Here is a 12714-nt window from a genome sequence, read left to right as displayed (position 1 = left end):
AGTAAATATATTCAGGCAGCACAGACAGCTTCAGTAGTTTAGGAAGTCTTTGGCCTGTGTCAGCACAGATTCCTGAAGGTATGGTAGAAAATAAGACTTGGCTTGAGGTGAGGGAAGAGCAGTTATAAGGACTGGAGTTATTTGCCTGAATAGGCCCATGTCTTAAATTGGTCTGAAAACTTTTATTTTAAAGGTATCAGTAAGATCTGTAGGAAGATGAATTGATTTATTTTTTTGGTTTTTCAGACAGAGTTTTACTGTATAGCTCAACCTTACCTTGAATCTGCAGCAATTCTTCTGCCTTAGCCTCCTATGTTTAGAAATTACAGGCATATGTATGTCAGTATAACACGTCAGTATTCCCAACAAACTGATTTCGTCAGTGTATTTATTTGGTTGCCATGTTTAATAAGTAATTTTGTCATAACACTCTTGTGGTTTTGGTGGAAATAGTTCTCTTTGATACATTTGTATGGACCTGTTTTAAAATATTCCCTTTGGAGTTGGGCCTGTTGTTGCCTGAGACCAGCATGGGTTCCATACAAAAGCAAAAGCATCCTGGCCTACAATATGGAGATCCTGTCTCAAAAGATGAATTCTGTTCTGTTTAATTGCTTTTTTTTTTTTTTTCCTTTTAAGATGCTACCTCTACTTTTGAGGTATATAGCCTTAAGGACAGTGGGAATTATAGCAAGTGATTAGAATTTGATGTAAGGCAACAAGAGTCCTACTTTTCTGATATCATAGAAAATTAAAAGCGGATTTTTCTAGCATTTACTAATTAAGTGAACTTGATTTCATGTCGTCTACTCATTTTGCTGTCAAAATGTAGAATGAAGATTTTATTGATGCATTTAAAATTTTTTATTTTGTTTAGATACAAAGAGGATGGCGAAGCTTTATTAATTTTACTACCTTCAGAAGAACAAGGCATGGTGCAGCAGCTTCTCCAGAAGAAAGTACCTGTGAAGGAGATCAAGTAAGAGCTAGTTGTTCCTCTGTTGCTGTTAGGAGTGAGAACATGACATCACTGTGCTTATTGCCTACACTTACTTCCTTCTTCCTCCTAATCTATTCCACCATCTGGTTTCTGATTTAGAGGGAAAAAAAAGACTTTTAAAAAGTCTTATGCAGAAATTTTATGCTGACAGCAAATTTGAAGGAAAGCACAGTCACTCCACATTCCCAAGCCCACATATGCAGTTTCCTCTAGTATCAGCATCCAACAGATTGCTGATTTGTTGCAATTTATGGTATCAGTGCCACTCAAGAGTTCCTAGTTCATATGAAGGTTTCTCTTGGTGTCACTGTAATTAGTATCTGAGAGATCCACCTTAAAGGAAGGAAGTATTTTGGTTCATGGTTTCAAAGGTTGTGTTGTTATGGCAAGGAGGTGTGGCAGAGTAGAGCAGTTCGTCTGATGGTGGGCTAGGAACAGAAGAAGAATGCCTGAGCTTGATGTTTCCAATTTTAGTGAAGTCTAGTCTAGTGAATGAATTTTTTTTTTTCACGGATTAGTCTTTTGATGCTGCATTTAATGTCATTGCCATACTCGAGTCATCTAGATTTTCTCATATGGTCTTTGCTAGAAATTTTGTGAGTGCACTAGAGGTTGATGTCAGGATGCCTTTTTCAAATGCTTCCCACCTTATTTTCTGAGATGAGGTCTCTCACTGAACCTGGCTGGCTGGCTGGAAAGCTCCTAGGTTCTGTCTGTCTCTTCCTCCACTCCATCCCTCAACCATTGCTGGGGCTTCAGGTGTGCATGGCTGTGTCCATTTTATCAAGTTGATACTGGAGATCCTGACTCAGGGTTTCCTGCTCGTGCAATACTTTGCCCATTAAGCCATCTCTGAACCTTTTCTGCTTTCTGTTTGTATCTATGATTCATGTTAAATTTTTTGAAAAGTATGTCCTAGGATTCATGTGTTTACACATCCAGTTCTAATATTATTTATTAGAAAGACTAATAGTGTTTCTTTATGTTTTTCTGGTTCCTTTGACAACGATCTGTTAACTATTCAGGTGGCTGTATTTTGTCACTTTATTCTCCTCCATTTGTTCTTTTGCCAATTACTGTACTGTCTTGATTATTATAGCTTTATATTAAGTCTTGGAGCCTGGCAGCCCTGCATCTTGTGTTTGGAATCAGTTTATTGATACCCATAAAATAACTGGCTAGTATTTGTATTGGTATTACATTGAACCTGTAGATCAAGTGAGAAATAGATTAAAACCTTGACAAGATTGAACTTCCCTGAAATGGAAAAAATATGATCATTCTTTGATTTCTTTCATCAGAGTTTTGTGGTTTTCTTTCTTTCTTATTCATACTTGCTTAGCCTTTGGTATATTTGCATTCTGAAGCCTTGTTATAATTTTTAATAGTTCCAGGAGCATTTCGTTCCTTTTCTTTTGATTTTCCAAGTAGGTCATTATTTCACCTTCAAACAATTAAATTTTACTTTTTCCTCCCCCAATCAGTATGCTTTTAATTTTCCTTTTTTTGATTTTATAATATTGAAAAGCAGAGTTCCTTGCTTTGTTCTTTTCTTTTTATCATTTCATGTGTATGATGTTTTGCTTGCATGTGTGTGTTTTGTGCTGCGATTTTTGGTGCTAGTGGGATCAGGATGATGGATCCTCTGGATCTGGAACTACAGATAGTTGTGAGCTGTGGTGTGGGTGCTGAGAATTGAACCCTGGTCCTATGGAAGAGTGGTTACTGTTCTTAACCGCTGAGCCATTTCTCCAGCACCCCCTGCTTTGTTCTTGATTTTAGTTGGAAAACTGGAAGGTTCTCACTTATACTAAGGATGATGTTAGCTCTAGCTTTTTTTATTGGTTACTGGTCTCATGTAGTCCACTCTGCCTTCAAATTTACTGTGTAGCTGAGGTGGTCTCCACTTTCCAAATGCTGAGATTATAGGTATTTACTACCACGTCTGGCTTTAGTTGCCTTCCTTTTGAAAATATTTAAAAAACCTGTTTGTGTATGTGTTATTATTATTATTATGTGTGGGGTGCATTTGTGATATGTGCACGTGTGTCTATACATATGTCTCTGTTCCTGTGGAGACATGAAGTCAAATTGGGTGTCTTTCCTTGATCACTCTCCATCTTTAACTTTTGAGACAGGGTCTCTCTCTGAACCTGAAGCTCATCCCTTTGTCTAGCCTGGCAGCCTAGCCAATGAGCTCCAGGGTTCTACTTGTCTCCAGTTCATCTACATGCTCCCCAAAAGGGTTGAGGTTACAGATACATACTACAATGCCTCTGAAGAGCTGAGCTTAGATCCTCATGCTTATGTGGCAGGCACTTTATTAACTGAGTCATCTCCCTAGCCCTGACACCTTTAAAAAAGTATATTGAAACAATTTTGCAGAATACAGCAGAGGAAAATAAGAGAACGAACTTCTTGGTTTTCAAGGAGCATTGAAGGTTGAAAGGGTGATACCTCATGAATGAAATCATTTCGTGGATTGTTCGTGGATCATGTTTTCCTCTAATTGAGGATGTATACATTGGGTATAGTGGCCATCAGTCTTCACTTGTATTGGAGACACCGAAAAACAGTTTGGTTTGTCTAAAAGTAATTTGAACTGTTAGATAGTGGGAGGACTGATTGAAAATATAGAAGATAAAAATTGGCCATAAATTAAATTATTGAGGTGAGTAGCTTCGTATGTTTTGAAAAATTTAAGAATAAAGGAAAAACAAGTTCATCTACACTTACTGTTTCCCTGTTGCTATGCTAGCATTGGAATAATTAATGATCAGTTTGAAGTTAGGAAAACAAATGAAGTCTCTTGTGAAATGTAGACCCTTTCATTCTTTGCTATAGCATAGTTGAGCAAAACTTAATGTTTCTCATGTGTCTAATTTTTAAATAGGTAAAAGTTTCTATATCTTACTTAATTACTTGAAATTTATTTTATATATTTGATTTAAAGCAGGATGATTTGCAAAAATGACATTGAAATTTCATTAATTTATGTCCTATGGGAATCTTGTAGCTTTATAGAATTAAGAAGTAACCCATGGTAGTATAGTAATGGTGTTAATATAGATAACCTCTCTTACTCAAATCTATTGTTCTTTCATTTTCTTCTTCCTGTGTTATCAGTCTGTAGATGAGAAGTAATGTTAACACTTAAAAGTCAAATTGAGGGGGAATAAGGAAACGCTATGTATTATTCATGTTTTTAAAGTTGAGATTGCTTTTTAGTTTAACTTATTTTTTTTTTATTAAAAAGAATCAATCCAGAAAAACTTATTGATGTTCAGAAAAAATTAGAATCGTTTTTAGCCCAAGACCAAGATTTAAAAGAAAGAGCTCAAAGGGTAAGTTATCTATGAATTCAGGATTTGTTTTTGGAATGGATTTATATAAATAAATTACATCTCATCAGTTTTTGCTATTACTATGTTGCATGACTGTAGCCAAAAGGTTAAGCAGTGGAATTTTATGTATTTACTTCTTAATTTAAAAACGTGTTTCTTAAAATTTACCTGTGTATAATTTTGTTAGAGACACAGGGGAAAGTCTAAGATGACTTTTAGGTTTGAAGCAGCCTGGTGTGTAGTATGCTTGATAAGCTTAACTTGTTATTTTTTCAATGAAATTGTTCTAAGTTCTGATTGCATTTTCTGATAGAGAGATTAACATTGTTTTGTGTTAAGCTAAATTTCTAGGTGGCATAGATTTCTAGTAAATTATCTTCAATAATGAAATTTGAATCTGTTAATACGGCTTAATATTTTGATTGCTTTTCTGAACTAAAAGAGTCTTAGTAAGAAATTGCCTACACTGACATTTTATTTATGATGTACATCTAACATTTTGAAATGTGTGTACATTTTGGAATGGCCAAGTCAGAATAATCAACATTCAGATCAGTTTTTGTGAAGAGAAATGTTAGAAATTAAAAAACCACATAATGCTGAAAATGCTGGTAGTGTGATGTACTACATGACTAACAGGTCGTTTGATTATTGGTTTAGGAATAGAAAATGCTGGAAGGATGTAGTTTTACTGGTTTGAGAATATAGGAAATGAACCTTCTAGAACAAAAAAACTATAGACTAGCACGCTGAAGTAAATGATGTGACTTAATGGTGTCACACATGGTTTAGCAGAATGACTGTGTTCCCAGCACCATCAGGCTATCTGGTTTCAGAAAAGTGACTTTCTAGCTTTTGATTAATCTGGATGAAACAAAACCTATAAGCGTGTGGTATTATTTCTTGTGGATGATTGCAGGGGAAAATACCTTTGAAACAGCACCATTCATTGTCAGTTTCTTTGGAGACAGAAAATGAAAGTTTGTGGGGAGATTAGTTGGGTAGAAAAGATTGGTGCAAGATGTAGAAATACACAAGACAATGTAAAGTTTAAGAAATATGGACAGAAGGGTTAAATGCCCCTTTTAAAAATTATATATGCGTACTGTATGCATTCCTGTGTGTGCATGTGGCATGTGTATGTATAGGTGTGCATACATGTGTATGGATCTGTGTGTGTAGGCCAGAGGTCAATTATGGGTGTCGTCAATCATTCTCTACCTTATTTTTTTGGGTCAAGGTCTTTTATTGTACCCAGCCTTATACAAATTGTCATTAAAGTAAAAATTCTTGCTTAGATCTTTTTTATTATCTACTTATTTTACAAACCGATAGGATCAGGATGACATAGCTGTGTCATGAGCATAGTTTTATTAAAAAAAAGTGGAAGTAAAAATTTCTAGGATGATGGTAAATTATTTGAAATGATAATAAAAAAGGGAAAACAACCTTTCTGTCAAAATGTGGCTCACTTACAGTGAAATTTTTATCTTTTAACTGTTACAGTAATATTACCAACAAAAAGCATTTATTTGCATTTACTGTATTTCAGAAGATATTCTAGGTGTTCTATATGAGTTTCTCATTGTTATAACAGTAGAAAGTACTGTTATAGTTTTTTTTTTTTCCAACTTTTTTTATTTGAATTAGAAACAGGGTTGTTTTACATGACAATCCCATTTCCCTTCTCCCACCTATTCTCCCCTACCCGCCACTCCCCAACTAAAACCTTATCTGTCACATATCTTTTCTGCTCCCCCTGGATGGTGAGGCCTTCCATAGGGTGTCATCAGAGTCTTTTGTTTTCTTTGGGGTAGGGCCTAGACCCACCCCCGTGTGTCTTGGCTCAGGGAGTATTCCTCTATGTGGACTGGGCTCCCAAAGTCCACACCTATGCTAGGGATAAATACTGGGCTTCTACAGGAGGTCCCATAGATTTCTGAGGTTTCCTCACAGAAAGCCATGTTCCTTGGGTCTGGATCAGTTCTATGCTGGTATTCCAGCTATCAGACTGGGGAGCAAGAGTTCCTGGATGTTCAGGTCAGCTGTTTCTGTGTGTTTCACCAGCGTGGTCTGGACCTCTGTGCTCTTCACTGGTCCTTCTCTGCATCTGGGTTCCACTTCAGATCAGTGATTAGTTATGGGTGTCTGCTTCTACTTCCACCAGCTGCTGGATGAAGGCATATAAGTCAGTCATCAATCTCATAATCAGGGGAGGGCATTTAAGGTAGCCTCTCCTCCACTGCTGAGATAGTTAGCTGGTGTCATCTTTGTAGATCTCCAGACATTTCCCTAGTACCTGATTTCTCTGTAAACCAAAAATGTCTCTCTCTATTATGATATCTCCATTCTTGTTATTGTGTATTCTTCCCCTGATTCATTTTCTGCTCCCTCATGTCCTGGGCATCCCTCTTCCTCTCCCTTTCTCATTCTCCTAGCTCCCTCCCCCCTCTTCCCGTGCTCCCAATTTGCTCAGCAGATCTTGAACTTCTCCCCTTCTCCAGGGAACCATGTATGTCTCTCTTAGGGACCTCCATGTTTATTAGCTTCTTTGGCAGTGTGGATAGTAGGCTGGTAATCCTTACTCTATGTCTAAAATCCGCATATGAGTGAGTACATACCATGTTTGTCTTTTTGCGATTGGGTTACCTCGCTCAGAATGGTTTCTTCTAGATCCATCCATTTTCCTGCAAATTTCAAGATTCCATTTTTTTCCCCGCTGAGTAGTACTCCATTGTGTAAATGTACCACATTTTCTCTATCCATTCTTCAGTTGAGGGGCATCTAGGCTGCTTCTACTTTCTGGCTATTACAAATAGTGCTGCTATGAACATCGTTGAACAGATGTCCTTGTAGGAATGTGCTTCTTTTGGGTATATGCCTAAGAGTGGAATTGCTGGATCTTGTGGTAGACTGATTCCCAGTTTTTTGAGGAATCGCCATACTGATTTCCAAAGTGGCTATATAAGTTGGCACTCCCACTAGCAGTGGAGAAGTGTTCCCCTTTCTCCACATTCTCTCCTACATGAACTGTCATTGGTGTTTTTGATTTTGGCCATTCTGACAGGAGTAAGATGGTATCTCTGAGTTGTTTTGATTTGCATTTCCCTGATGGCTAAGGATGTTGAACACTTTCTTATGTGTCTTTCAGCCATTTTAGATTCCTCTATTGAGAATTGTCTATTTAGTTCTGTACCCCATTTTTTAATTGGATTGTTTGGTGTTTTTGAGAATAGCTTCTTGAGTTCTTTGTATATTTTGGAGATCAGCCCTCTGTCAGATGTAGGGTTGGTGAATATCTTTTCCCAGTCTGTGGGCTGCCATTTTGTCTTGCTGTCTCCTTTGCCTTAGAGAAGCTTCTCAGTTTCAGGAGGTCCCATTTATCAATTGTTGACCTCAGTATCTGAGCTACTGGTGTAATGTTCAGGAAGCGGTCTCCTGTACCGATTAATTCAAGGGTATTTCCCACTTTGTCTTCTAATAGGTTCAGTGTAGCTGGATTTATGTTGAGATCTTTGATCCATTTTGACTTAAGTTTTGTGCAAGGCGATAGGCTTGGGTCTATCTGCAGTCTTCTACATGCCAGCATCCAGTTAATGCCAGCACCATTTGTCGAAGATGCTCTCTTTATTCCATTGTATAACTTTAGCTTCTTTGTCAAAAATGAGGTGTTCATAGGTGTGTGGGTTAATATCAGGGTTTTCAACTCTATTCCACTGGACTACCAGTCTATTTTTGTGCCAATACCAAGCTGTATTCAGGACTATAGCTCTGTAATAGAGCTAGAAGTCAGGGATTGTGATGCCTCCAGAAGTTCCTTTATTGTATAGGGATGTTTTGGCTATCCTGGGTCTTTTGTTTCTCCATATAAAGTTGAGAATTGTTCTTTCAAGGTCTGTGAAGAATTGTGTTGGGATTTTGATGGGGATTGCATTGAATCTGTAGATTGCTTTTGGCAAGATTGCCATTTTTACTATGTTGATCCTACCTATCCAAGAGCATGGGAGATCTTTCCATTTTCTGGTATCTTCTTTAATTTCTTTCTTTAGAGACTCAAAATTCTTATGGTACAGGTCTTTCACATTTTTGGTTAGTGTTACCCCAAGGTATTTTATGTTGTTTGAGGCAATTGTAAAGGGTGATCTTTCTCTGATTTCTTTCTCCACCAATGTGTCATTGGTGTATAGTAGGGCTACGGATTTTTTTGAGTTAATCTTGTATCCTGCCACTTTGCTGAAGGTGTTTATCAGCTGTAGGAGTTCCCTGGTAGAGTTTTTCAGGTCACTAATGTAGACTATCATATCATCTGCAAATAGTGAAAGTTTGACTTCTTCCTTTCTGATTTGTATTCTCTTGATCCCCTTTTGTTGTCTTATTGCTCTAGCTAGGACTTCAAGGACAATATTCAAGAGGTAAGGAGAGAGTGGACAGCCTTGTCTTGTACCTGATTTTAGAGGAATTGGATCGAGTTTTTCTCCGTTTAATTTGATGTTGGCTGTTGGCTTGCTGTATATTGCTTTTATTATGTTGAGGTATGCTCCTGTTATCCCTGATTTCTCCAAGACCTTTATCATGAAGGAGTGTTAGATTTTGTCAAAGGATTTTTCGGCATCTAGTGAGATGATCATGTGTTTTTTTTTTTCCTCAGTCTGTTTATATGATGGATTACATTGATGGATTTTCATATGTTGAACCATCCTTGCATCCCTGGGATGAAGCCTACTTGATCATGGTGCATGATGTCTGTGATATGATCTTGTATTCGATTTGCTAGGATTTTATTGAGAATTTTTGCATCAATGTTCATGAGGGATATTGGTCTGTAGTTCTCTTTCTTAGTTGTGTCTTTGTGTGGCTTGGGTATCAAGGTTATTGTAGCCTCGTAAAAAGAGTTTGGCAGTGTCCCTTCTGCTTCTGTTTTGCGGAACAATTTGAGGAGTATTGGTATTAGCACTTCTTTGAATTTCTGGTAGAATTCTGCAGTGAATCCATCTGGCCCCCGGCTTTTTTTGGTTGGGAGACTTTTGATGACTGCTTCTATTTCCTTAGAGGTTATAGGTCTGTTTAAGTTGCTTCTCTGTTCTTGATTCAATTTTGGTAAGTGATAACTGTCCAGAAAATTGTCCATTTCCTTTAGATTTTCCAATTTTGTGGAGTACAGGTTTTCAAACTATGACCTGAAGATTCTCTGTATTTCTTCAGTGTCCGTTGTTATGTCCCCCTTTTCATTTCTGATTTTGTTAATTTGCATGATCTCTCTCTGTTTTTTGGTTAATTTGGATAATGGTTTGTCTATTTTGTTGATTTTTCTCAAAGAACCAACTCTTTGTCATATTGATTCTTTGAATTGTTTTCTTTGTTTTGACTTTATTGATTTCTGCCCTCAGTTTGATTATTTCCTGGCATCTGCTCCTCTGGGGTGAATTTGCTTTCATTTTTTTCTAGAGCTTTCCTGCTCTGATGTCAGATATCTCGTGTGGCTATTCTCTAGTTTCTTCATGTGAGCACTTAGAGCTATGAACTTTCCTCTTAGTACTGCTTTCAAAGTGTCCTATAAGTTTGGGTATGTTGTGTCAACATTTTTATTGAATTCTAGGAAGTCTTTAATTTCTTTCTTTATTTCTTCCTTGGCCCAGGAATGTTGCAAATTCGTGTTGTTCAATTTCCATGAGTTGGTAGGTTTGATTTGTTTTTCATTTCTATCTTTAAAGCATGGTGATCTGATAAGACACAGGGGATTATTCCAATTTTTTTTGTACCTGTTGAGGTTTGCTATGTTGCCGAGAATGTGGTCGTTTTTTGAGAAGGTTCCATGTGATGCTGAAAAGGTATATTCTTTTGTGTTTGGATAGAAAGTTCTATAAATGTCTGTTAATCCCAATGGGGTCATAACTTCTGTTAGTTCCTTTGTCTCTTTGTTAAGTTTCTGTCTGGTGGTTCTGTCCAGTGGTGAGAGTGGGGTGTTGAAGTCTCCCACTGTAACTGTGTGAGGCCTTATTTGTGATTTGAGTTTTAATAATGTTTCTTTTACGAATGTTGGTGCCTTTGTATTTTGGGCATAGATGTTTAGAATTGAGACTTCTTCCTGATGGATTTTTCCTGTGATGAATATGAAATGACCTTCTTCATCTCTTTTGGTTGATTTTAGTTTGAAGTTTATCTTGTTAGATACAAGGATAGCTACCCCAGCTCAGTTTCTCAGTTCCATTTGATTGGAGTATCTTATCCCAACCCTTTACTCTGAGGTAATGTCTGTCTTTGAATTCGAGGTGTGTTTCTTGTATGCAGCAGAAGGATGGATTCTGTCTTCGTATCCAAATCTGTTAGCCTGTGTCTAACAGAGTTAAGACCATTAATATTGAGGGAAATTAAGTTCCATTCAGTGTTTATTCTTGTTTGTTTTTTGGTTTGTTGTTGGTACTGGTAATGTATGTGGATTTACCCTGCCTTTTATTTTGTGTTTTTGTAGAGTGGGATTATCTATTGCCTATGTTTATGCGAGTGTAGTTAATTTCCTTAGGTTGGAGTTTTCCTTCCAGTACTTTCTGTAGGGCTGGATTAATGGTTACATATTGTTTAAATCTGGTTTTGTCGTGGAATATCTTGTTTTCTCCATTTATAGTGATTGAAAGCTTTGCTGGGTATAGTAGTCTGGGCTGGCATCCATGTTCTCTCAGAGTTGGTAGAATATCTATCCAGGTTCTTCCAGCTTTCAGAGTTTCCATGGAGAAGTCTGGTGTAATTCTGATAGGTTTGCCTTTATATGTTACTTGGTCTTTTTCCCTTGCTGCTCTTAATATTTTTTCTTTATTTTGTATGTTTGGTGTTTTAATTATTATGTGACGAGGGGACTTTCTTTTGTGGTCCACTCTATTTGGCGTTCTGTAGGCTTCTTGTACTTTCATTGGCATGTCTTTCTTTAGGTTGGGAAAGTTTTCTTCTATGATTTTGTTGAATATGTTTTTCTAGTTTTGGTCTTTTCACGGTGTCCTAAATTTCCTGAATATTTTGTGTTATGGATTTGTTAGACTTCAGATTTTCTTTGCTTGACGAATTTATTTCCTCTAGTTTGTCTTCAGCGTCTGAGACTCTGTCTTCCATCTCTTGTATTCTATTGGTTATGCTTGCATCTGTGGTTCCTGATTGTTTACTAAGCTTTTCCACTTCCAGCATTCCCTCAGTTTGTGTTTTTTTTATTGTCTCTAATTCAGTTTTAAGATCCTGAACTGTTTCCTTCAGCTGTTTAATTGTATTTTCTTGGCTTTTTTGGCTTTCCTTGGTTTCTTGCATCTTTTGGTTTGTCTTTTCTTCCATTTCTCTGAAAGATTTTCTGATTTCCTCTCTTAGATTCTCTATCATTTCCATGAAGTTGTTTTTAAGGTTGCTATCTTCTGCATCTTCTGTGTTGGGATGTTCATGTCTTGCTGTTGTAGAGTCCCTAGGCTCTGGTGGTGTCATATTGGTTTTCCTGTTGTTGGATGTGTTCTTATATTGTTGTTTTCCCATCTCTTGTTCCAGTAGGTACAGTTGGTGTCACTTCCTTTCCTGGTGTGTATGGGTCTGGTGTTCTCTTCAGGTGTGTGCAATTGACTTTGATACTCTGATGGGTTTCAAGTTGGGTGCAGGCAGGTCTGAGGCACTCGTTCTCCAGGTGGGTGAGAGCAGGACTGGTGCAGAGATGTCAGCAGACTCTGGGTTACTTGGTCCTCAGGGGTTGAGTCTTCCTGTCGAAGATCCCTGGGCAGGGTTTGCCAGGGTGGGCAGATGGAAGTTGGGCCCAAGTTAGGGGCCGAATCAGCTCATCTCTGCACTCTCTGCACTCTGTGGGGGCAGGAATGGCTCAGCGAACTCAGCAGAGTCAGGATACCAGGGCCCTCAGGGACCGATTCAGTCTGCCTGCTGTTATAATTTTGATAGGTAAGAAAATTGCAGTTTAGGAAAATGATGTTTGCTTAGTGAAAAGCATATGTAATCAGTATAGATACTCTATCTGTATTATTCTATTGCCTGTGTTCATTGCACTTTCATATAATTAAGTATTTCTAACTGATATTCAGTAGCTTTTTGGGAAGTTGAGGAATTTTCTCCTTTGAGGTAAGATTTCATATAGCCCTGCCTGGACTCAAATTTCCAGTGCTGCCTCTACCTTCCAAGTGCTGGAATTACCGGCCTTGCACCACCATGCCCAGCTAAGGTGATATTTTGTATTGTGTTTGACTGATGGAATAAAATGCAAAATCTTTTCTAATATTACTATAGTTGTAGCAGTTTATTTTTCTGTGTATGAAAAATACAGTTTTGTTGCTCTGTTTTGTATTTTTTCACTACTGCTGACTTTATCTCAATTTTCTAATTTGGTTCAGATTAATA

The 12714-nt window shown here is 37.5% G+C and overlaps 1 protein-coding gene across 2 annotated transcripts in view; it reads left to right on the top strand.

The window, feature by feature from the left end:
* The window catches only part of Ddx10 (DEAD-box helicase 10), a 164553-nt gene that overhangs the window by 30272 nt on the left and 121567 nt on the right, over positions 1–12714 (top strand). For both annotated transcript variants that reach the window (XM_027415099.2, XM_027415100.2), the window contains exons 10-11: positions 878–979; positions 4257–4344. In XM_027415099.2, the coding sequence (XP_027270900.1) occupies positions 878–979; positions 4257–4344 (190 nt within the window). The remainder of the gene's footprint in view (positions 1–877; positions 980–4256; positions 4345–12714) is intronic.

The sequence above is a fragment of the Cricetulus griseus genome, chromosome 4, assembly GCF_003668045.3.
Source record: "Cricetulus griseus strain 17A/GY chromosome 4, alternate assembly CriGri-PICRH-1.0, whole genome shotgun sequence".
NCBI lineage: Eukaryota > Metazoa > Chordata > Mammalia > Rodentia > Cricetidae > Cricetulus > Cricetulus griseus.
This window is presented reverse-complemented; position numbering and strand designations above follow the sequence as displayed.